Source organism: Hipposideros armiger, unplaced genomic scaffold, assembly GCF_001890085.2.
Source record: "Hipposideros armiger isolate ML-2016 unplaced genomic scaffold, ASM189008v1 scaffold_67, whole genome shotgun sequence".
NCBI lineage: Eukaryota > Metazoa > Chordata > Mammalia > Chiroptera > Hipposideridae > Hipposideros > Hipposideros armiger.
In genome coordinates this window covers 1,357,666-1,382,993 of record NW_017731417.1, presented here as the reverse complement: position 1 = coordinate 1,382,993, position 25,328 = coordinate 1,357,666, and the positions used below count along the sequence as shown (strand labels likewise).

Genomic DNA, 25,328 nt, shown 5'->3' with positions numbered 1-25,328 from the left:
CTGGGGTCTGCCCTACGAACCTTGCTGAGTCACAGAGCGCCCCTCCCTGCAACAGGGGGTTTCAAATGGGAGAAGGAGTCCGAGCTGAAGGAGCTCAGTCCTTTCTCGTAGGTCCACTTGTCTGCTTGAGCAGTGGGGGTAGAGGTCTGGAGTGGTACTGTAGCTGAAGTCCTTCCATGTGGAACAGGAGGCCAAGCAAATGGACACTGCCCACAGCACTGACTCACAGTGGCTTAAGAATTCGACGCCTACTTACCTTGCAAAGCAAGAAGCCTGGAGGAAGGGTGCTTCAGATTTGGTGCATCAGTTCCCCAATTACAAGTTAAGGATGCTGGTACCAATTCGGATGTGTGGATTTTTTCCCACCCCACCAAGTAATTCTCCGACACCAGCTGGGTGGCCAACAAGTCAGCTCCGTTCTGACACTTCCTATCCAGAGATGGCATCAGATGCCACGGGTTAAGGGCTCAACCCCACGAGACTGCCCTGCACTTCAGACGCCAATCACAAGTCCAAGTTGTTACCTGTGCTTCTGACTGACTATTAATCAGAAGTTCCCATGAACCCCTCTTCGGGCTTGATTATTTTGCTAGAACAGCTCATTGAACTCAGGAAACCTGTTTACTCACTAGATTACCGGTTTATTACAAAGGATATTAAAGGGTATGAATCAACAGCCAGAAGAAGAGAGACACAGGACAAGGCCCCTGACTAAGGAGCCTCTCTCCTCGTGGAGCTTGGGGTCTGGCACAGTGGCTCATGGAAGGGTTCCAGTTCCCCAGCCTGGAAGTTCTCCAAATCTCCTTCTTTGGGGTTTTTATGGAGACTTTATTATGTAGGCATGATTGACTCCCACCATTCGCCATTGGGGACTGATTCAACCTGCAGCCCCTTTCTTCTTCCTGGAAATCAGAGGACGGGACTAAAAGTTCCAACCCTCTATTCCTGGTTGGTTTCTCTGACAACCTGCCCCCATCCTTAGGTAACCCAAGAGTAGCCTCATTAACATAACAAAAGACACCTTTATGGTTCTCCTCACAGGAGATTCCAAAGGTTTTAGGAGCTCTGTGCCAGGAATGGCTGAAGACCAAATATACATTTCTTATTCAAAATCACAGTATCACACAAGTGTACCCAGGTTTATTCTCTTTCTGCTCTCCTTGGCACTTTGACTTTCAATCTGCAGGCTAGTCACCATGTGGTTTGCAAGATGGCTGCCTCAGGACAACATCATGTTTGTGCTCAACACATTCAAGGCAAGACAAAAAGTTCTCCTTTTAGGAGAGAAAAAACTCTTCCAGAAGTTACCCTGCAGACTTCCCCCTCTATCTCATTGACCAGAACTGGGTCACATGACCATTTCTACCCGCAAGGGAGGTTAGGAAAATGAGTGTCTGACAAAGGAGAATGGGGAGGATTGATTTAGACCAGTGCTTCTCAAAGTGTGATCCCTGGACAAGCAGCATCAGCCTCCTCTGGGAATGTGTTAGAAATGCAAATTCTTAGAGAAGTTGGGGCTCAGCAATCTGTGTCTACCAAGCTTCCCAGGTGACTCTGATGCCTACTAAAGCTTCGGAACCCTTGGCACAGAGGAATCACGTGTCATCCCTGGGGCCGACACATTGCTGTGATAAACAAAATTAGAATTGTTAGCAAAGAAGAAGTTGAGGTAAACAAATGACAGCATCTGCTACAAGTGTCATCGACTGCTAGGCACACAGACCACTTATAGGGAAGAGGTCCTCCTTCCTTCTTGTTGTAAATCAGGTGGCCTTTGGGATCCTTGAATCAGTCAGGAGAGACTAGTTTATGCTATAGTAACAAGTAACCCCAGTTTACTCTCACGCCTGCCAGGTCTGCTGCAGCCCGGACAATTCTCCAGGCTTTGGGATTTGTTTTGTTTTTTTAATTTTAGGGAAGGAGAGCTGGGTATTGCACATTGATTCCTAAGAGCTCTGGCTCCAGTCACAGCACATTGGTCTCTAGTTACTTGGCCCCACCTAACTGCAGAGGAAGGGGAGCGGATGGAAAAATTGCTCGTGTGCATGCTCCCTGGGATTATTCCTGGGCCCCACGCCGCCTGGGACAAGCATGCCTGGGATTTGAACCGATGGCCTGTGGATCACTCTCTGGGGAACATGGCTCTAGTGAGAGTCATTTTGCATCTGAGGAATGGAGCCCATGGTTTGTTAAGTGACTCGCCTAGAGTTACAGAGTGAGTTGGGGGCACAGCCTGGACTAGAACCAGGAATCCTGCCTTAACCTCTTTCAGGTGGGCCAAAAATATTTACTGTCAGATATATTAATCCATACCATAAAACTGATGTGGAGTGTAGGAGTTTTGAACACACCACGCTAATTCATGGAGAAGGTTTATAAATATTTATATAACATAAAGTAAATATAATTCTTCCTAGGTCTCCAGGGGGAACCTGAGCAGTTACCAAGGAAAGGTTGTTATTTGGGATTGAGCAGGGCTGACTTTGGGTTCCAAAGCAGACTCTGGAAGCAAGCAGCCTCTCTCCTCCCTGCTGAGGGCTGGCTCTGTGGCTGGGCCAGGCCGACTGTCACATGGTAGGACGTGGTAGGAACACTGGTCAGGCTTTGGACTGGGTCCCGTTTTCTTGCTCTGAGCTGCACTTTGGCCTCTGGTAGGAAGCAGCTGCCTCTTTTTATCTGGCTGATCAGCAGGCCTTCTGATATCACCTCTAAAACCAAGGAACGTTCTTTTTCTTCTTCTTCTTTGGTCTCTCCCCTCCAGAAACATACAGGAGAAACATTTATTTGCCTTTGGAGCCAAAGGTGCCTGGAGGTAGCTGACACATAATAACACATTAACCCTAGGCTTATTGACGCCATGATTACCTGGGGAATTTGCAGCCTGCCAAAGGCTTAAGATGGGGCGATGACAATCTCAGTCTGCTAATGATGTTCAGTTAGTGGGCTAATCAATCCCTTTGGATTACAGGACGGGGCTGGTGGTGGAAGGCTGGGACTCCTGGAGGGCACTGCCATGTGCCTGGCATGAGCCAAGGAAAGCCTTTGAAGAATACACTGGCAGGGAGTTTCTGTTTCTCACAAGGAGTCTTTGAGCTTGCTCCTGGCAGCAATGGCGTTAACTTAAAAAAACATTTTTATTTTAATAAGATAAAAACCTTTATTTTGGAAACTGGATGTTATTTTCAGCTCTGTGGGTACAATTTCCCATTTCTAAAAGTCGTGGAAATGTTCACTGGGGCTCATTAGTTACGCACATCAGCACTGAGCCTAAGTAGGTGGCAGGAAGCCAGGTGGTGGACCAAGAGTGCCTGAGGGTGTGTGTGTGTGTGTGTGTGTGTGTGTGTGTGTGTGTGCGCGCGCGCATGCATGTGTGTGCGCGCGTGGGTGCATGTGCGCACACACACGTATACACACACATGCACACACACACACACACACACACCTCTATAACATGCTTGCACACCCTGTTAAAAATTTCTGAGAAATAACTCAGTAGGATCATTGTTACATGGATAATGTGAGTTTATTTTGATCAGGAAGAAGACCCTGGATTCCGTGTGCGCAATTGCTTTCTTATTTTCCCTAAGAGGTTAGAAGGGGTGGGAGGTAATTATCTTAAAATGCAAAGAAGACAAATATTTTTAAAACTTTATCAACCAGGTCTCTTCTAAGTTAGTTCAAGGACATTGTCTAGCTGTAGTGACAGGTCTCAATGTGCACTTGGGATGGACTATGTAAATAGTGCCCACAAAATGCCTACATGACATCTTTTAATGATAGCCTGTGACAGTTTGTGCAGGGTGGTTCCCTCTTTTCTTTCTTACTCTAATGCAGGGTTGCTCAGCCTCAGCATTATTGACAATTTGGGCTGGATAATTGTCATGGGACCTGTCCTGTGCTTTGTAGGGTGTTTAGCAGCATCCGTGGCTTCTACTCACTAGATGCCAATATCATCAGTGCCCTCAAAATGACTGCCAAAAATGTCCTCAGCCATTACTAGATGTCCCCTGGGGGACAAAGTCATTCCAGTTAAACACCATGCCTCTGCTGGGATGTAGGGCCAGTTGCCTCACAGGTCCTAGGGGGCATGCCCTGGCCTCCTGGCCGAATCGTCTACATAAGTTCTATGTCTCTACCAGTGGTCCTACCAAGTTCTTCCATGCCAGCGCCATTTCTACTCAGAGCTCTCCTTTCTCAGATGGGTCCTTAAACAGCAATAAGATCATTTCTCACCAATACGGGAAAAATGCCTGGACTTGAGTCTGATGAATATATCAAGATAGATTGTTCTGCTATTATTCTTCAGCAGGAAAACCATCTCAGCACTAACTTTAGCTGACTCAGTAGAAACTAATCTCATGTATTCTTCCTCCTTCTCAGCTTATCTTTGATAACTGGCCAGGGGCCCTTTGGTGTCGCCTGTTGCCATCTGAGATCGCTATAGAAGTTTTTTTAATGGCCTTTGAATGCATCTTCACTCTTTTCTATAAACAGTAAAGCTATCAGACTCTGCCCAAAATGTCACTACTTAAAATACCTGGATAGTGCCTAACATTGAAACGTTTTTATGGTGGCTTCAACAGAGCCTCTCTTTCTCTTTCTGGCAAACTTTCATTCCAGGTAACTTCTGGGAATCTGTTACTTTGGGATGGGCAGTCACTCATGAACTTCTGTATGTGGGGACCTTTGTAGGGAGCCTTGGATTTGTCATTTGTCCAACAGGATTTGGTTGAGGTCAGACTGTGTACTATGGCAGTTCAGTCTGAAAGTCTAGAGATAAACTGTTAATCTGTTTTGAAGGTTTACTCTTTGCCACACACTGGGTTGTGGGCTTTAACTAGAGGAAGCTGTACAACAACCTTCTCAAAGAGACCTTTATTGCCTTCTTAATCTTATGAGATTTGAATGCTGACACTGGTTCTGTGACCTGTCTGAGGTCACCCAGCACATTCGTGACAGAGCACGTATTCCGAACCAGATCTCCTGCTCCAGCGTGCATGCGTAGACTCGCCTTTCCACTGTCCTTCCTTCCTTCCCCCTCTTGTAAGGTAGGGATAGCATCCGGTGGCTCAGAAAGTCTTCATGGAAGGTTAGTAAAACCTGGGGATGGAAAATGGCCAGTTGAGGAAAAGTTAATAACAGCCCTGTTTTTACCTGCTGTCAGGAAGTTTTAGTTTTCCAACTTTATATCATCTATCGACACTCTGAATTGGACCGTAACCTCTGATTCTTTTCTGCACACCTGTTTTATCTCCCTAATGCTGCTTCATTATCAGACTTCTTGTTCTTGGTATTCTCTTCTGCTGGAGATGAACCTAGGATGTAAATGCCTGCTTGCTCACGTCTGCTTTGTGACTAATGTGATGATGGGCGGGGCTTGTACTGTCCCGACAGCTGACTCGTTTTGGCTCACCTCCTAGAGAGAAGTTGCCGGGCAGAATACTGTTCTCCACGCTGTTCATTCACTTGGTACAACCCATTCAGTATTGACAATGAGAGGACACCCAGCTCACAGCCAAGCCCTTGTTGAGCCGAGGCGGCTGGTTTTGCCCTCAAAAGCATACTCCGTTTTCTGGACTCAACTGATTGCCTCAACACTCTGCTTCAGTGGTTTTGAGAACCTGGGACTTATTAATTCGCATTGGGGATTTAACTTAGTCCTAAACTCAAGGAAGGTGGAGGGAGATGCTCCTCTGAAACTGTCATCCAATAAAGGAATATTTTTATGGGTATTCACTGTCCACTAGCTCATGCCCACTGAGGAGATGATCACTTCCTAGAACCCCGGGGCTTTTATTAATTAAAACATTTTATCTCTTTGCGTTTTGGGGCCAACGCAGGTCCAGCCATGTAACATGTAACATGGTAACCTGTTTCTAAAACTTCCAGGTATTTTTGAGTTATGAATTTCATGCAAGAGTTTTATTAGCATTTATTTTGATTAATATCATGAAACCAACTTACTAGGCGGATGATTTCCCATGTTCACATTTTATCACCCATTATCAGAGGCTAGTGTGGGTCCTCTGGAAGCAATGATTTAATAGAATAATAATCTTTTGCCCTTTTAAGGAACTCATTACTTTAAAAAAATTACATTTATCATTGTTAAAAAAAACCACACACAACCTTTTTATTTTTTCCTTTTATATTTAGCCTCATGTTACGTCTATAAAGCCAAGCAAGTAATAAACCATTCATTCTACTGGAGCTTCTGGCAAATTAGGTTCCTGAAAACTGAGAGCTGCCTTTGTTGAACTGAGTCTGCCCATCCTGGAGCTGGGTATATGATCTGCGTGTTTGCACTAGGGTGGCCCTGAGAGTGATTTCTAAAGGACTGACATGTCAGTAGTCATTGATAAAAATAGCTTTAAAAACTTTTGCTTTAGGAAAGGTAAAATGTTTAGAATACATCATTATTGAGAGGTGTGCCAGTGTTCAGAACCTTCGCCCCCCAGAGGCAGCCCCTTTTGGGGGTGCCAGCATGACAGGCATAGTATGATTACTCTGCTCAGCAGGCTCTGATGGCTTTGTGCAAGGATCAAATCCAGCCTAGGAAATGTGCATTCCTGTTAGAGGAAAAAAACTACACTTTGTATTTCTGAGGGAAAATTCTTCGCTTTTTCTTTTCTGAGAAGAGCTGCATTTTGGACTTAATGGTTTTGCATTGTGTCTTAGAAGTTTACTGCTGAGTTTTAGCCTCTTGTCAGTAGAGAGCTGTGCTTCTCACCCTGTGGGTGGTGGGTCCCCAGGGCCTGAAGTGCCCTATTTTTAAGGATCAGAGAATCTTTTTGAGCATCATGGAAGGCTGGTAGACAGGCTAAACAACATGTCTCTTTCACGCGTGTACTACCCTTTCCTAGATGTATGTGGAGTTGTCATCAAGGATTCATTTAAGTTCATTTTAAAAGGTGATTTCTGAATTCATAGTATCTTTTTTTCTTGTTTTGTTTTCACAGTCAGTGGGTACCAAAAGTTCTGTGGGGCTTGAGGTGTTTTTTTGTTTGTTTGTTTTGTTTTTTAATGTTCAAAAGGGATTCCCATACGCAGAAAAGTTGAAAAGGAAAGAGACACTGGCTTTTCAAATCAGCACTGTTTCCAGGTCATGTTGGGGTCTTTTTTCCTGTGGAATTAACATTGTCCTAGCCATCATCACTGTTTCGAAGAGGTTCTCATTTAAGGCAACCCACGGAGCGAGTGAGGTATTATAGAGCTTATTTCAGCTTTTCTTTATGCCTATTTTATTTTTTAATTGGGGAATTGGGGGATGGAAACAGCGCTGCGGAATTGGGGGAAGGGGAACAGACAAGTTGCTGTCGTTTTGTTCTTCAGTCTAGTTGTGGAGGACGTTGCTTCACTGGCCCAAGTTGGCACCATCATCACACTCTTCCCGGGTGAGGCAGATCAGTCACCGGCTTCTGGACGGCTGCTCACTGTGGCTGCTGGCCTCACGCTGGCTGCTGGCTACACATGGTAGCCCATGGCAACCCACTGCAGCAGGGGTTGCAGCCTATGCCATCGCCGGGGACTCATGGCAGCCCAGCTCCAGGTTGAGCTGTTGTTCAGCATCTTAGCTGTGGAGGGCAGTGTCACTGGCCCTCATATGTGGGATCCGAACCGGGACCCTCTGGCGTCCCAAGCCAGCTCTTAACCATCGCGCCACTTGGCCGGCCCTATGCCTATTTTTTTTAATGTGGCAAAATATACATAATATAAAACTTACCATTTTAACTGCTTTTAAATGTACAGTTCAGTGGCATTTGGTACATTCACATTGTCGTGCCAAACTCATCACCGTCCATGTCCGGAACTTGCTCATCTTCCCAAACTGAAAGACTTCCCTCATTAGACAGTGACTCCTCGGCCTCTTCTCCCCACCCCACCCCCAGCCCCTGGCCACCTGGACTCTACTTTCTGTCTGTACGAGTTTGACTGCTCTAGGTAGAATCACGTAGTATCTGTCCTTTTGTGATTGGTTTATTTCAGTTAGCATGATGTCTTTAAGGAGTCATGCATGTTGGAGCATGTGACAGGATTTCCTTCCTTTTTGAGGCTGCATAATATTCCATTGTGTGGATACACCACATGTTTATCCATTCATCTGTCAGTGGTCACTTGGGCTGCTTCACCTCTTGGCTACTGTGATAATGCTGCTACGAACATGGGTACACAAGTACCTATTTCAGTCCCTCCTTTCAATTCCTTTGGGTGTATACCCAGAAGTGGAATTATTGGATCATACGGGAATTCCGTGTTTAATTTTGTGAGGAACTGCTATATTATTTTCCACAGTGCTGCACTATTTTATATTCCCATCAGCAGTGCATAAAGTTTCCAATTTCTCCATAGCCTCACCAACACTCATTACTTTCTGGTTTTATTTTTCCCCCCTCAGTTTTTATGGGCTGCAAAGATAGCCTTTGGTACCTTGCTATCTGGTTGCCCCTTAAGCCTTGGCTGCTCCAGCAGCTGCCGTTCTGTTCCAGCGGGGCACTTGGAGAGGCCAGGCCCCGGGCCTCCCTCTGGTACCTGTCTCCCTCCTGCTTCTTCAGCTGTGGTCGCAGAGCTGCTGGGAGGGAGGGCAGCCCAACACCCGGCCCACGTGGGCCTCTGCACACTGGGGACGTCCGGTTTCCACCAGGGCTTGCTGCTGCTCTGAAATCCCTTTATTCACCTCACAAAGATTCAGTGTCCAGCTCCCTGTTGTTGCATCTCCTTCACACCTCTCCCCAGGTTGATTTAATAAGCGGTTTTCAAATAACGCCTCTGTATTCTCAACTCTGTGGGGTACACGACATAAACAAGAGACAAGCCCCTCTCTCTCCCTCTGTCTCCCTCTGTCTCCCTCTCTCCCTCTCTCTCTCTCTCTCTCTCTCTCTCTCTCAGCAGACGTGCATACAGACCAATGTCCCTGAGGACTCTAGGGCTGGGGCAGGCAGCCTCTGAAGTCACATGGCCTCAGCGCCTAAGCCCTCATTTACTGCTTACCAGTCATGTGACCTCAGGCTGTGTCTCAGTTTCCTTGTTTGAAAGATGGGGATAGCAATTGTAGGTACTTAGACTCACTGAGTGCTGCTCATTGTTATGATAAGCACACTGGGAGCTATGGGAGGCCAGGGGAGGCACTCTGGCCTCCTGCCTTGGATATTTGAGATCACACACATCTTCAGTGATGCACCTGTCTTATGTTGCTAATAGCTTGTCTCTTTAAGTAAAGCGTAAGGACCTTGAATCTAAGGGCTACTATGCCTTTCTTTTCCTGTATCCCTGTGGTACCTGCTCAGCGCAAAGCACTTGGGAGACGTTCAGTAAATACTTACTGATTGGAGGAAATTGATTGGAAATGAGAGAGAGATGAACCAAGCTCCTTTCCATGCACCCAGGGTGTGTAGGCTGTGCAGCACTCCTGACAAAACCTGGGTGATAGAGAGATGCTTGCTGACACTGCCCTGGTCCCTACCCTTCCTGGGAATGGGTATGGAGGTGTGGGGCTGGAAAAGGGCAGTGACAGGCTGGGAATCTGATGGGAAGGAGAGCTTGGACCTGGGACAAAGCTCCAGTCATCAGTCATTGCCTTAGGAGGAAAAGTTGCATTGGCTAGGACCATGACCATGACCATGACAGGAAGACTACAGAGGGTCTGAGCATGTGCCTGCCTGTCTATGCGAGGGGGTGGGGGGTGGGGCGTGGGGCGTCTGTGTTCCACTTCCTCAGTCATGCTTCTCGGGCTGCAACTGTTTACGCAGATGTGTCTGTGATATTCCACTGCATACATAGATTCTAGCAAAAGGAAACTCAAAGAATGAAAAGCATTTTAGCTACATGCGGATGGCCTCTCAGCTTGCGTGTGCTCTTATTATATTTCTTGAACACGCGAGTCAGGTCGTGTTTTTGTAAAGCACTAAAGAGTTCCTAGACTTTCTTCCCCAACGACACCTGGCCTTCCAATATCAAAAGGGACCTCAGAAGATGGATTTTGCACTCATGTTTAAATACTGCATTCTTGCCACTATGGTGCCACTTAGACGGAATGATGTCCCCTAGGTTAGTTTTTTCATTCTTTGGCAGACATGAATTTTACTGTAAATATCAACGATCTTCCTACATAAGCCTGGGGAGTGGTTGAAAGGGCTCCTGTTAAGTTATTATTAGTAGTAGTATTTGACTGTCGAACTATCTACACCCCACACCCCGGATTCCCTCCTACTGGTGAGTAAGCACAAACGAATGAGTTGGGAGCCTCCTATCAGTTATCAGGACTTTCCCTTCTAATTTAACACTACTTTGCACTTTAGCTTGAACAATTAGAAACAGGGATATAAATAGAGCATGCAGTTAAAAAAAGGAAAGGAATCTATGTATGATTTTAAGGATAGAGTACAGAAAGCTTCTGTGTGATTTTTTTTTTTTNTTCTATTCAATGGGGAAAATGTCATTCTCTCTCTCTCTTTCTCAATAGATTGGGAAATAATGTATTGTGAGTTGAACACCATTTAGCTGGCTAAATTTTTAACTCCAGAGTGGACAGTCTTTCTAACGTCATAGTTAGAGAATTTTATAGAAAACCTTAGTACAATGTTAGTAAGAGTTCTGAGGGGAAGAAATAATAGTTTTTCCCAATTATCTAGTGGTGAATTCATTCATCACATGTGGTAACAAGGCTTACAAGAAAACTCAGCACCCACTAATTCTCCCAGTTCTTCCTGAGACATTTTCCACTATTTAGGAGTCAGGCAGTGGGGCAGCTGGATCTGAGGAACTGTCCTTTCATTATTTGTTAAATATATAAACATTAGCCTGCTTGCTTGAGTTCATAAAATTTGGAACATACTATTGTAAACATTTTCCAATATTACTAAACTTTTTGATAAACATAGTCTTCGATGGGTTCCATTGGATCTACTCTCCACGCTGTAATCACATATTGTTGGAGGCTGAAGCTGTTTCTACTTTTGTGATAGTACAGTACCACGATGAAAACCTTTGTGTATGAAGGATGGTCTTCATCTCCAGGTTGTTTCCTTGAAAAGATCCCCAAGGGACGGCTGTGTCAAAGGGCGTGTACCTTTTAAAAGCTCACCAAATTGCTTTCTAGAAAGACTCTCACGAGATGCATGAAGTTATGTACTTTTTAGACACACAAAAACGTGTTCGTTCCTTCGAATGTGTATAGAGAGATCTTAGGACTAATGGATTCTTTTCTGAAAAGCAGGGACCCTACTCAGTATCAGAGATCCCTTTTATCTGAAGATATCAAAGCACTTTTTTTTTATTAAAAAAATGAAAGCTTTTTTTTTTTTTGCTCAGACATGCAGAAAGATTTATAAGTGTATAGCAAAGGGGAATGCATTCAAGTGCTTCTCCAGACCAGGAGCCTCGCCAGAAGGAAGACTGGACTCCTCTCAGCCTTTGCTGAGGACATCCTGGCCTCTTTATCAGTACCTAACGCTGATGCTGATGTGAGACAGTCCCACCTGCCCTAGCACGTTGACGTCTGGTGGGTTCTCAGTACCTAGTTTTTCTAAACTGGAAGAATGACACTCACTCCTGAATACAGGAGGAGCTTTTCCACAAACCATCGCATGCAAAAGGCATTCTCATCAATAGCTCTGGATGCAATTGGATTTTAGTTATCGAGGCATTTTTGGATTGAGTCACCTGAATCCACCCACATCAGAGAGAGTCCCTGGTCAGGCTCCAGATGATAGCCAGTAACTGTTACTTGCCTGGTGGCCTCATTTAAGAGCTGTACCTGCCAAGGAACCTGGGCAGCTATTTCTAATTAACAAGTGCTTGAGTTGGATGGTTAACACATGGTTTTGGAAATAGCAATCATAGTGGCTAATGTTTACGAGGTGCCAGGCTCTGTGCTTTAGATACGTTACCTTAATCTCTCGTTAACCATGTGAGGTACGTGCTGTTATTAGCTTCATTTTACTGATGAGAAGACTGAGGCCCAGAGACATTAGGTAACCTGCCCAATATGTCATGGTTAGTGGGGCAATAGCTTCGTTCATCAGGACAAGGCACATCATGTGCAGGGTCCAGTGCAAAATGAAAATGTGGTCTCTTCCTAAAAAATGATTAAGAACTTCAAAATGGCACCATCAGAGCATTAAACCAAGCATGGGGCCCTTTGAAATGTGAGGTGCTCTTAGACTGCACAGGTTGCACACCCATAAAACCAGCCCTGCAGGCACAGACGTTCTGGTTCTAGAACACACACTCTTCACCAAACGGTTTGTCACACAGCACATGGTTTGGCAAAGATTTGACTTTGGCATGTAGACAGCAAATGGGAGGATTATACGTGTGCTACTCAGGCCCACGTCTTCTTTAAACCCCAGCTTTCTCTTCATAAAGGGGTTGGGATTGTTTTCCAGCTGGGGTTGAACAGAGTTCCACCTTGGTTCTTCTCAGTTGGAACAGGCTGTCCTCGCTGGTCATCTCCTTCCAGCGTCACCAGGAGTCAGTTGGTAGAGTAGCTCCTTGGATGTCTCTTGCTTAAGTCCAGCTCTGATGTTCTGGGCTAGTTCTACCTGATCGATTGCCTCTCTCCCAGCTGTGTCACCCCCTCTCTTTCCCCAGCCCCACCCAAGTCATTGAGCCAGCCCAGCCTGAGTTACAGACATTGTGTCCCTTTTCCTAGTGACATGAGTGAACCGCGGAGTTTCTAGAGGAAAGTAGGAACGAACCACCTTTTCTCCCGGGGTTCAGTTTTCCTGGAGACATTGCTCAGAAGTGATTCCTTCCTGCAGAAAACCAGGGCAAGATGCTAATTGCTAATACTTACTGAGTGCTTACTTTGCATCAGGCTTCACACATATTTATCTTCACAGGTAACTCACGCTTCACATGTAACTCATGTCATCTGTAGTAGCTACAAATAGCCCCATTTCTCAGATAAAGAAAGTGAGGCAGAAAGGGTAGGTAAGATTGTGCAAGATTTGAGAATTAGCAACATGGAGGAATCAGAACAGGATCCATGCAGTCTCTCGTTCTAGAGCCTACATGCAACCCTTACATCTCACTTCAAAGTTCTGCCAAACGTTCTTGAAGGATGGGCAAGAAGGTCTCACAGGCCCTGGACACCCAGAGCCAAAAAATGTAGGAGGGCAGCCCTCCCGTTGCCTCAGGGCAAGGTTCCCAACTGTGAGGTCTGGGGTTTTCCCAGAGTGACAGGGTTGAGGGACAAACTGGAGCAGTCTCTCCATATAGTTCACTAAAGGCAGGGGACACACACACACACACACACACACACACACACACACACACACCACTATGCACAAAAATACAGCATTACTTATGAATGGCAATTACCTATGTCTGATATGAAGTGATGGCCTTAAATATATTTATATGTACATATTACTTCACTAGTGCCCTTATCCAAGAACTTTGCTTTAATTTTATTTTCGTGTTCTTGTATGAAGCACTGAATAAATAANGAAAGCAAATATCAACATTTAAGATAAAATGCATGACATATAAATGCCATATGGTGTTCTTACAGTGTTATTACCACTTTTTCTTTGGCTTTTTTTTTTTTTTTTTTTTTTTTTTTTGACATCTCTCTTTGCTTCTTGCCTCTGCTGCTCTTTAAAAAAAGCCTCAATTGTCCTTAGCCTTTTGATTCTATTTTATTAGGTGTATTTCTTTTCTACCTTTGGAGGTTTGTCAACCTTTTCTCCAGGGCAAAGGAGAAAGAAGGCCTGTCTAGATGGCTGTATAAACATGTGACACCAGCTTCTGTGGCCCTCTCCTGGGGGACCCGGAGGGTTGATGAGAGTGCCCCCTGCTTAGAAAACGGGCATATTGCTTCCTGTCTCTTTTCTATTTTTTTAAAAAGTATCACAGGCCTTTCATTTTAATAATATTTTTAGAAATGGCTTAACTTCAAATTCTCTCCTACAATTAGGGAAACAGCAAAATGATGAACCCACCAACCAGATTTTGTGAAAAGTTCACAAAACTTTAAGTTTTTCTACAACTAGTGTTCTTTCTTGGAGTCAGACCCTTGATGATTGGGTTTGGGGAGAACTCTGTTCCCACAGGGGAAATTCCAAGGGCCTGTGCATTTGCACTGAATGTGCCGCCCTGTTTCGACTCCAGACTTTGCAGGTGATATTTGTGGTGTCGCCAGCAGTTGCCATCACCCCCTTGCTCTCAGGGTGAATGTCAGTTCTGCAGGGAGGTTTGTCTGACTCCTGAATGAGGTCAGTACCCTGTTCCCCCTTCCAGCACACCTTGTACACCCCTAGAATGACATTCATCTCCCTGATTGGTGTTCCGTGTTTGATGCCTGCTATGCCCATCAGCCTGAGAACTCTGTGAGGATGGGCCCTGTCTGCCCCGTCCACACAGTCTGTAGCACAGAGCCTGATATTTCGCACCCATACCTGGTGAATGAATGAATGAATGAACGAGCATTGCTGGACATGACCTCATACATTTTGATATAGAAAATGATTTTGAAACCAAAAGTAGTATTTTGTGCAATCAAATGTCAATGGAGAAAGAAACAGTCTTAGCCTTTGAAGTGCAATTATTTTGATGAAAGAGCAGTTCAGTGCGGTTTAGAGTGATCACTGCATGTGGTTTTTGTGTATACAGGGACTGTCTTTTTTTTTTTCTTGTTAGTTTCAGGTGTACAGAACAATGTATTATCCTTTTCACCCTTCACACAGAAACAACCCCCTCCCCCATCTACTGCCCTCCCATCCCCGATATCATGCTTATCTATTACAATTCCATTGACTCCATTCCCACACTTTACTCCATGTCCCGTGACTATATGTATATATAATTATAGTTGACATACAATAATCAATAATGTTGTAAATATTTTTTAGGGTGCCAGATGGACTCATGTCTTGTTAGGGAGACCACTTCTTAGTCGGTGTAGAGGCCTGACCACCGCACTGTATTTCTGAAGCTGATACAGGGACTTTCAACTCATCCAGCGATACCTGTCAGTGTAAGCCCACAGACGTCTCAGGTCAGCCTGAACTGCAATATACAGTTTAATTTTATCTAGGGATGCTCGTCTCTGCGATACCCAAGACCCCCTTTTATAGTGAATACTCATTTATGCCTTTTACCTCACTGAAATGAATTTTATAGTAGATAGTACAGCTTACCTACACATCTAGTTTTGAAAAATGCAATACTCTTTTCTAGTGACACTATGAAGGAGAAATAAAAGGAAGGTCATTTATAATACATAATACCTTGTTTCAGTAATAGATGCTTGGTCATGACACCCGGGACACCTACTGAAGCGGTGAGACTCTTGCATCTGTGTGTGGAATGGAATAGCTCCGAACGCGATCTGGTTCATGTGCACTGTGTCAGTGACTCAGAGGCCACCAGGGACTTTGCCACCAGTGATGTGGTTTTCCAAAATGGAGAACAATTCTGGGCAAGGTTCCAACTGGCCAAAATTCAGCCTTCTCACAATTTATGTTGGAGTCACATTCTTGTAAAATTCAGCCTATATTGAAACAGTGCAAAAATGTTGTGTGTGTGTGTGTGTGTGTGTGTGTGTGTGGGTGTGTGGGTGTGTGTGTGCGCGTGCGCGCGCGCACATTCACGTGCACGTGTATTTATATGTAAAAGGGAGTTAAGTTCTCAGCTCAGGCAATTATAAACATTAATATTTTTCAGTGGCACATTCAAAACTCCTGCTAAATTTAGGATAATTCTCTGATTTGTGACACTAACTCTTGTGTTACAGGAAGTGCCCCCACCTACTACATGCCAGGAGTGTCACTCCCATTGTGTGGCGACCACAAACACCCTCCCAGATCTACCAATCACCTCCTTAGGGCATTATAATCTAAACAAGGTAGTAAACAAACTTCCAGGAGCTCCTGTGTAACCTTCAGGAATGCGCATTTATACTTTTCATTCTCATGGCCATGGCCATGTTCAGAGAGCCAAGACTCTCCCTTTGATTCAGCTCCTGTGCTATTAATAATATTCAAATCAATTCAACAAATACATATTGTGTGCATGTATGTCCACTGTATGTCCATTGCCTGTGCTCCTCTATCTATATACTCTGATTAGCATTCCACATTATAAAATTCTGGCAGTTTATCTCTTGCTAGATGAATAGTTTTATTTCCTTCATAGAATAGTTTACCTTAGACAATTACTCTCATATTTTTTCTTCATACTAAAAAAGAGAGAACAGGTGTACAAAGATGCACTGTGCAGGGCACCTGGGATACTCAGGTAGGGAGACACATATGCAGGAGAGGCAGGCACATCGACAGGGACTGTGCAAGGAACAAAGGCAGGAGGTAGGAGAACGCTGTCACTCTAACCAGAAGGCAGGAGGGCTTCCTGCAGGAGGCAACGGGGGAACTGAGTTTTGAGGAGCCAACAGGAGTTTGATAAGCATAAAAAGGGGAAGGATATCCTAGCAGATGGAACAGCCATTAAAAAGGAACAGAAGCATGGAATGGTGCTGTGTTTGGGCACCAAAAAATGATCCATTCCCTGTAGAGAGTAAGGAGCAAAAATAACCGGTATTATAGACATGACAGGGAGGGAAGGTGAGTGCTTGTCAGCGGCAGGGCTCCCAGCAGTTTGGCTCAGGAAGGGGGTGGCCGAATTCTGTAGGAAGAGGAGGCGGCACAGGCAGCAAGTAGGGTGCAATTACCGAATCGGAGAAAGGCTCCCTCACGGCTCCACGGCCGCCTTTGGCAAATGTCCCTGGGATTCGGAGGGTTCAGACAGGCCCATCTCTCTTACTTTACTGTGGGGAGTATCTACTTCTTCTTCTCGTTTTCCCTCAAGGGCATGGTTATCACCCAAAGAAAGGAAGCCAAGCTGTGATTTTCAGGGGCGTTGTGCTATTTCTCAAGGGAACCACACAGCATCCGTGAGCGGGCTTGACGTTTTCTCTCTTTCCCTTTCTCCTCCTGATTCCTCTTCCTCTCGTTCTTTCCCACCTCTCTTCCTCTTCCTTTTTTTATCTCTTTATAAAGATTATAAAGAGAATACATGGTCATTGTAGAAACTTTGGCCAACACAGAAGAGTACAACTGAAGAAAATAAAATCTCGTTAAGAATCTATCATCCAAAGAGATCCACCATTAATGAATCAATAATTGTACTTCTGAATCTTTTCTCTTTGCGTCTATACCTAGCCCAAATGTCTGCAGCAGACCACTCCCCAGCTCTCCTTTCCAAAGTCCCCTGCCCTCTAGTACTTGCTGAGGTGGTCGCTCATGTGTGCCTGCATCTGTCCTGGCCACAGCCTGTGTCCCTATCAACCCCTGTGGATTGCCAGTCTCTGTGCTAACTACCGACTTCTCCTAGCAGTGCTTCTGGTCCCCTCCTGCAGGTGGCAGGGACCTCTGCATTGGTTGGTGGTTGCTACGGCCTTGCTGGCCTGGGGGAGGAGGCTGGCACTGCTCTCCCTATAACCCTCCATCCCAGGAATGGACACAGCCCCTTCCATCCACAGCCAAAGCTAGCTGTAAGTTTTGACAAGACTTTTCTGAAGATTTAGGAATGTCAGAGAAATAATGTTATTAAAGCAGTGAAATCACGTCTGGCTATGCTATAGCTCTAGCTGATCTTGGAGCAGTATTCCAGGCCTGTCACTGTGGGGCTTCCCCTGACCCCCAAGAGAAGGCAGACAGCTTAGTTGAATCAAGAAAAACCAACGATGGCAATTGAAGCAGAAAAGAAAGCTTTTCAAAAGGATCTTAGATAGCTACCGAATCCCTGAGACGGTTGGAGACCCAGACTTGGGAAGTGCCTAGACAAGAGCAATGACCCAAATCATGCCACGGACTGGTCCTGGAAGCCACTGCTGCCTGCCTGGTACTGACAACAGCTGGCTCTGCTGACCCCACTGATTCTGGGCCCTGGATGTTGCTGCTAGAACCACCCTTGTGACTGCCCCTAGAAAAGGAATATAATACCACCAGTTGGCCACCAGCCCCCGGAATGGATTCCACATGGTCCCTGCTTCTTTATGGAACACCAGTGGTGGCTGCCTGCCACCTACCCCCCACCCCATGGAAGCTCCCACCTGACACTGTTCAACTCCACCTTGGCTGGGGGCAAGGTTCTCTCTCCACGTCTCTACTCCACTCAGTGTCCAAGTCTCTCACTCTTTGTTCAAGAGACTTAGGAAGATTCAGGGCTCGGGAGAGGCAGGTTGTGCACAGATGGTGAAGCAGTTGGTGCCCACAGTAGAGGAGGGCTCCGATTGAGGAGAACACAGATTGAAGCCTAATATTGCTATATTCCCTCAGCACTTGGAGAACATGGCTTCTATCTATGGACAAACGGATTTCCTAATAGAACCCCAGAATCAGACAAGGGATTACTAGGAACACTTCTAGAGGGAAACTTGCTCCCAAAAGGAGTGGGGGAGGAAGAGGCCAAGGCCTGGGTCAGAGTAGGAGGCTGGAGGCCATGTGTGTTATAGCGATAAGGCTCCTTGCACAAGGAGAGAAGCATCAGGGGTGGGAAAGAACATTTATTCCATCTGGGGGATCTCGTGTCCTGACTATTGTGGACTGATGGCCAATGAACAATAACCTCGGACCCCTGTTAGCCAGCTGAGGGAGAAGAGGGAGTCTACCTTTCACTTGTGTAGCATTGTTACTGCATTATTATTGTGCACTTGTCTGTGTGATGGTGTGGAGGGCATTTTGGGGTGGGAACATTGTTCATTGTGCTGCTGACACCTGGGTAAGATGAATTTAGGATTCGGATACATGAGCAGCTGCGCAGGGCATCTATCAGATTGTCAGGAGTTATCCTGTTGATTTGGCTCATCAGGAGGTGTCCCATCCTTCTCTCCTTTCCATGGGTCTGCCTTTCACACCCCAGCTAAAGAGAAGGACCATTCTTCAGCCAAGGTTATATCTGGGTGTTTCCTACATTGGTGTGATTGCTTATGCAACATAGTTTCTGAATTCCTAGCTAATAAAAATCCAAGGATCTAGCCCATTACACTTGGCACATGCCACATGCCAGAGCTCTAAGAATATTCCTTTCTTCTCTCCCAGGTGATGTTTTTAATCAGTGGGATGTCAGTAGGCACCAACCTTTGCCTTCAATAGCTGGACCAGGGCTGGGCACCATGGACAGCGCCACAAAGCAGGTTTCCAGCCTGACTCCACTGCTCCTGCCCTGCTCCGCCCCCCGGACTGTGTGTACTACAAAGGGACTTTTTCTTTCTTTTTCTTTTTTTTCTAACTGCTGTGCCCCTTGCAACTAGAACAGCCCCTGACATAAAAAAGGTTCTTAATAATTATGTGCTGAATTAATTGGTTGAATTTTGAATGCAAAAATCTTGTGTTTCAATAGAATGTTATCTTCAAATGTTAAAAGCCACCGACTTTGAGAACAGAAAACTTTCAAAGACTTTAATTAAAGTGTTCCTGGAGTGGAACGGCTGGGAATTTTTATTATTTGTGGAGTAAAGATTTTCTCCATCTCAGAGGCACCTCCACTGGCATTTCAGTGATAAATACAATTTAATTGTATATATTAAAAGTTTTTTTAAAAAAAACTTTTCATGGTGATACCAGCAAAGCACTGAGATGACTAATACTCTGTTAGATGCTGCAGCATGGCTCAGAGTCAGATGCTAGCTGTAACTTTTTTTTTTGTATAGATATGATCCATTTGTGTATTCAGCTTTTGAGTAGGATATTTTCCATAGTCTCCATGGAGATTTTACTGCACGGTTCTCACTAATGAGTGTTTACAGTATCTCTGCCATGAAGATTATAGACAAACAGTGTTTAAAAAGTCTCCTCATAGTTTACATAATTGCTGGCACTACATGGCTATTCGTTGTGATGTTGAAAGTATTAGTTAGAACTGGACCTATTAAAAAGAGATCTTTGTGGGAAACATCATAATATGGGAAAATAAAGTCAATGCTTTTTGTCAGACAGATCCTATTATCTTTCCACTTGGAGACATTATTCTCAGTTCGATTGTATTACCATGGTGATATATCTGCATTTCCACAAAAGCAAACTTAGCCATAAACTAGAGTTCGCCACATCTAGCTCCTGTCCCAGGGTCTTTATTGCAGTATCTTTATTATTGTAGAAAACCTCCAATGTCGTGGCTACAACTCACAGGTTAGACACAATTTCTCAGCCACACACAACGGTTTGCTCTGCTGATCTCAGAATTCTAAGAAATAACATAAGAGTGAAAAAAGAATAGGCATTAGAGAGGGGTAAAAATCAAGTAAAGAAACAGCCCACACATGAATAGAAATACAGTTGCTCTCTAAAATGAGACTGTGGAAATAAACAGACACAGGCAGGGCATTATGCTTGATGAACATCGGACATGTGGCTTAGCCCTCTGAGGTCTGAAATGAGTCAACTTCCAGAGTTGTCAGCACACACATGCCTCTCTCGAAGGATTGCTCTTAAAGTTAGCTCCCCTGCCTCCTGCGTATGGCACTTATTTTGCTCTTTGAAATAATTGCACATATCATCTTGACAACTAAAGGAACGCTACAGGAGGTGGGTTTTGAGTTTTTCAAAAATTCCTGCAGTCAGCATCAGTTGGACACAGAAGATAGTTTTGTGTAATGCTGTTTGCCTAAGGAGAAGGAAAGAAAACATTATTCTCATCAATAAAGTGTGAAAACAAGATTGGGATAGAGATGCACAACTATCCTACCACTTCTACCCAAATATTATGTCGAACCACCTCTTCCGGGGTACCAATTTTGTCAGTCCAAGAACATGTCTGGGCTCTTGTGAAGCCCTTTGCTAGCTGCTCTGCTGGCTGGTAAATAAGCAGTGTGATTTTGCCTAGCAACCCGACCGTGGAAACACAGCTTGATTCTGTAAGTGTTGCTGGGTTTGGGGGAGGGGCAAGGAAAGCAAGGTCGTTGCCCATCAGGGTCCCTCTGCAGCTGGTTTGTGACATTGCAGACATTATCTGCAATCCTTTGCAGTTTCAGAAGGACGATGAAGAACTAGGAGGGAATTAATTGAAAGGCAAATAAAAATGCTTTCAAGATTGTGAGCTAAAACTGTCTGAGAGCTCAATCCGGAGTCAGCACAGCAGAACCAAGGTAAAATGTGGACTTTTTTCTTGTAGAAAATGAGGTAATTATACGAGATCATGTATCCAGGAAGAGATAACCAACAGTGACCTCCTGAAGCGAACCAGGGATGATCTTAAACGAGGCATCAGGGACCATTCCTCAGCAGCAAAGGGCAGCGTTAAATCTGGGACCGTCCACATTTGAGGAAATATTTGAACTTTTACGGCAAAAATGGATGTTAACGATCATTGAACTCTTGGCAGGCACTGTGCTAAGCTTTTACACACTTATATAATCTCCCCATTGATCCTATGAGGTGGAATCTCTTATCTCCATTTTATAGAGGAAGAAACTGCACAGAGAAGTTGAGAAACTTGCCCGAGGTCACTCAGCTATTTAGCAGTGGGGATGGGGTGTTTCTCAGGCAGTCTGGCCTGATATTCCACAAGTTATTAAATACCGTTTTACAATCATAGTGAACATTTGCAGGGCTAACATGGCTAAAAAGCCCAAAAATCACTGAAGTGTAAGATAGTTTATGGTTCCATCTTGAAAGCTACACTTTAAAATGTTCAATGACAGCAACTGTTTTATTTATTTATTTTTTACTACCTAGAGGTCAGAAAAAACATGGGTGTCCAAAATAGCAGATATTGCTAAAACCTTACACCCACACCTCTTCCTTTTATAGTGAAGCATGAGTACACACACACACACACACACACACACACACACATGCACGCGCACAAGACACTTGGACACTTGATTTTTTTTTTTTAAAGATTTTATTGGGGAATTGGGGGAGGGGAACAGTGCTGGGGAATTGGGGGAAGAGGAACAGACAAGTTGCTGTCCTTTTGTTCTTCAGACTAGTTGTGGAGGATGTTGCTTCACTGGCCCAAGTTGGCACCATCATTGTGCTCTTCCCGGGCGAGGCAGATTAGTCACCAGCTTCTGGACAGCCACTCACTGCGGCTGCTGGCTGCTCACGCTGGCTGCTGGCTACATACGGTAGCCCATGGCAACCCACTGCAGCAGGGGCTGCAGCCTACGCTGTCGCTGGCGCCTCACGGCAGCCCAGCTCCAGTTTGAGCTGTTGTTCAGCATCTTAGCTGTGGAGGGCAGTGTCACTGGCCCTCATATGTGGGATCCGAACCGGGGCCCTCTGGCGTCCCAAGCCAGTTCTTAACCAACGCGCCTCTTGGCCGGCCCAACACTTGATTTTTTAAGTCCCTAAAATACCCCGGTGATTAGATTCTCCAAGACTTCTCTGAGCATCATTGTAGGATGTCCAGAGGAAGCAGCCCAGGGACATACTGGATGGCTTGGGCAGTGAGCAGTGGTGATACGTTGACCATTGCTGAGAAACTCTCCAACACAGATAATGTGGTTAATACACCGCGTTCTAGCCTTTGTTATACACCTTCCTCTCTGCCACCTTCGCTCTGCCCACCTCCTGGAGCCCGGGAATATCTCCAGCTTCCTTTGGGCTGCACCATGGAACCACGCAAAGGACATTCAAGGCATGACCTAAGTGGGGTTCCTTGACCTGGGGTCCATGAACAGGCTTCATGGAACCTGAGAACCACCCAGAACACCTGAAAACATCTGTATGTGCATTTTAAGGAGAGGGTTCATAGCTTTCATCAGATTCTCACAAAGCCAACCATGACCAAAGAGAGATTAAAAGGCACTGAGATGCAGGGTGGCCGGTTAGCTCAGGTGGTTAGAGTGCAGGCTCATAACACCAAGGTTGCCGGTTCGATCCCCGCATGGGCCATTGAAGCTGTGCCCTCCACAACTAGATTGAAGACAACTACTTGACTTGGAGCTGATGGGTCCTGGAAAAACACACTGTTCCCCAATAAAAAAATGTAAAGAAAAAAAAAAGGCACTGACATAGTACATTTTCTTCTGTGCCTCTGCTTCTGAATCCAGGGTGATAAAGCTGACTTGCCTACCTTTCTCCTTTGCTGTTCCTAGAAAAAGCAAGTGAGTCAGACCAAGATCCGGGTCATCTCAACCATCCTGTTCATCTTGGCCGGCTGCATTGTGTTTGTGACAATCCCTGCTGTCATTTTCAAATACATCGAGGGCTGGACGGCCTTGGAGTCCATTTACTTTGTGGTGGTCACTCTAACCACGGTGGGCTTTGGTGATTTTGTAGCAGGTAAGCACCTTGGGCATCCCAGTCACTGGGGCCCCCGTAGGTGGGGAAATATTCCATTGGCCCTGCTTTCCAAAACCATGAGGAAGGGTGTTGTGAGAGAAGCAAATGAAAAACGCTCAGCGTCCCCACTGCTGTGCACAGGCTCCTTTCAAGCCCGTGGTCCTCTGTGATGTAGACAGCAGTGGGCTTCTGCCATGCATGAGAGGAAGGCCTCCCCAGGACTTCTGTATTAAGGCTCCTTGAATCAATCGATAAAGATGGTATTAGCAAGCGGCAAATATGAAACTCTGGAGAGATTAGTATAGAGCTTGGCCTGCAGTGAGCTGCGGGTTAATCTTCCTGATGCCACCAGGGTGAGGGCCATTGTCTTTAAAAAACTGTCCTGGGCTTGCCCCGACGACGCCAGACTTAGGGCTCAGGTGACTACCCGGAGCTGAAAACTGCTCCTCCCCCCACAAGGGAATATAGTATAATGGATTCTACTTGAATGTATATAGAAGGAACAGCCTTCATTGTGAAAATAAATGCCAATGAGCTGGGTTGAGGGAAATCAAAGAAAACCACCGTCATTTTCATTTAGGGTCAGGGAGTTGAAAATGAGCTGAGATCTGGCTTCTTATATGTACTCCTTTCCCAGAGTGGGGTAGGAAGGCAGGACTAGAAGAAGGAGGCCACCCTTCTCTTTCTCAGTGTGATAGCTCTAGGTCAGACAATCGACCCTTTTCTCCAAGAAGTGACCACCTCCATCATAAGTTCAGAATGTTGGGTGGGGCGTGTGTGCCCTTGCCCAGTTCCTGGTTAAGCAGCAACCTGGGCACATGCAGGCTAAGCTCTTCAGGCCATCTGTCCTTCCTTTGGCACGTGATCCCACTGTACCTTGGTTTCTCCACAGAGTACGGTGCACATAAGTACAGGTCTGGTCCTGGGAATCTGGAAATCAGGAAATTCTGGACGGGATGGTGGAGGCTCGTCAAAAGGCATGGTTTTTGTTAATTCTGTGTGAAAGGTAACTGGAAGAGTGGTTTTGTAGCTATTCCAACCAGGCGGATGAAGACTCACGTCCACTTTGTAGAAATAGCAGCTTTTGTTTTTCTTCCTTTTTATTGACTCAGGACTAAGAATCACAAAGTCAAAGTGATTAAAAATTATTTGCAAAAATCCTGGGGCCTGGGACCCCACCAGTTTTTCCTTATGCACAGTGTTCAAGCATTGTGCGGGGGCATTTGCCCCTCACCTTGAGGGGTAAGTCACCTGATGCCATCTGATTAGTGGCCTCAAGCTCTGGAGAGAAACCACAGAGAAACTGAGAAAAGAGGAACGATTGTCCAGTTAATTCCTTAGCATCTTCCAGAGCTGGTCTGTGAAAAAACTCAGTGGAGCTTGGTGCTGTAATGACAGCTGGAGTTTAGAACTATTTCACAAACATCTTTAAGTTCCCCAAAGCATCACTGGCACTAGGCTGTGCTTCAAAGTGCTCTGTGCTAACCCTGGGCTGTCTGGAGGACTGTTAGAGGACATTTGTGATGACCCCTGCTCTCAAATATTGCTCAATTCCATCTGTTAATCTGGGCCCTGGGAATAAGAGATTTAAAAGTTATTTATGATTTTTATTTATTATTATTAGTCACCGTGGACTGTGAGCACTTAGCACGTACTAGCACTTGACCTTATCTTGACTTACCCAGTAAGGGCATGACCTCCGCAGTCACAGACAGGACACTTTTAATTCCCTTCTTTACCGCTGATTACGGAGCCATATTTCCTTTGTCCTGAGGCCTCCACAGACAGGGGTTTCTTAGGATTCACAGTGCTGACTGCAATTAGGCCAGGCCCTTCTAAGCCCCAGCTTCCAGAGCTTACATAGGCCAGTGTGAAGAATGCATGCCTTAGAAGAGCGGAAGTCTGTCACAACCTTTTGGCAATACCCTGAGAGTGATGGGTGAAGGATGCCCAATCATTTCAAAACGTATATTGGCAAGAGCTGGTGGTTGCTGTGATTTAACACAGTATCAACTCTACTAGAGATATAATTGGGACATGGATCACCACGCAGGATTAGGTACTGGTTTATTTTGTAGCTGGCTCACTTTAGGACAGCCA

General features: G+C 45.3%; 1 protein-coding gene across 1 annotated transcript in view; it reads left to right on the top strand.

The window, feature by feature from the left end:
• The window catches only part of KCNK10 (potassium two pore domain channel subfamily K member 10), a 133,557-nt gene that overhangs the window by 98,179 nt on the left and 10,050 nt on the right, over positions 1-25,328 (top strand). Inside the window, exon 6 of the mRNA XM_019642290.1 lies at positions 23,042-23,228. Coding sequence (XP_019497835.1) covers positions 23,042-23,228 — 187 coding nt within the window. The remainder of the gene's footprint in view (positions 1-23,041; positions 23,229-25,328) is intronic.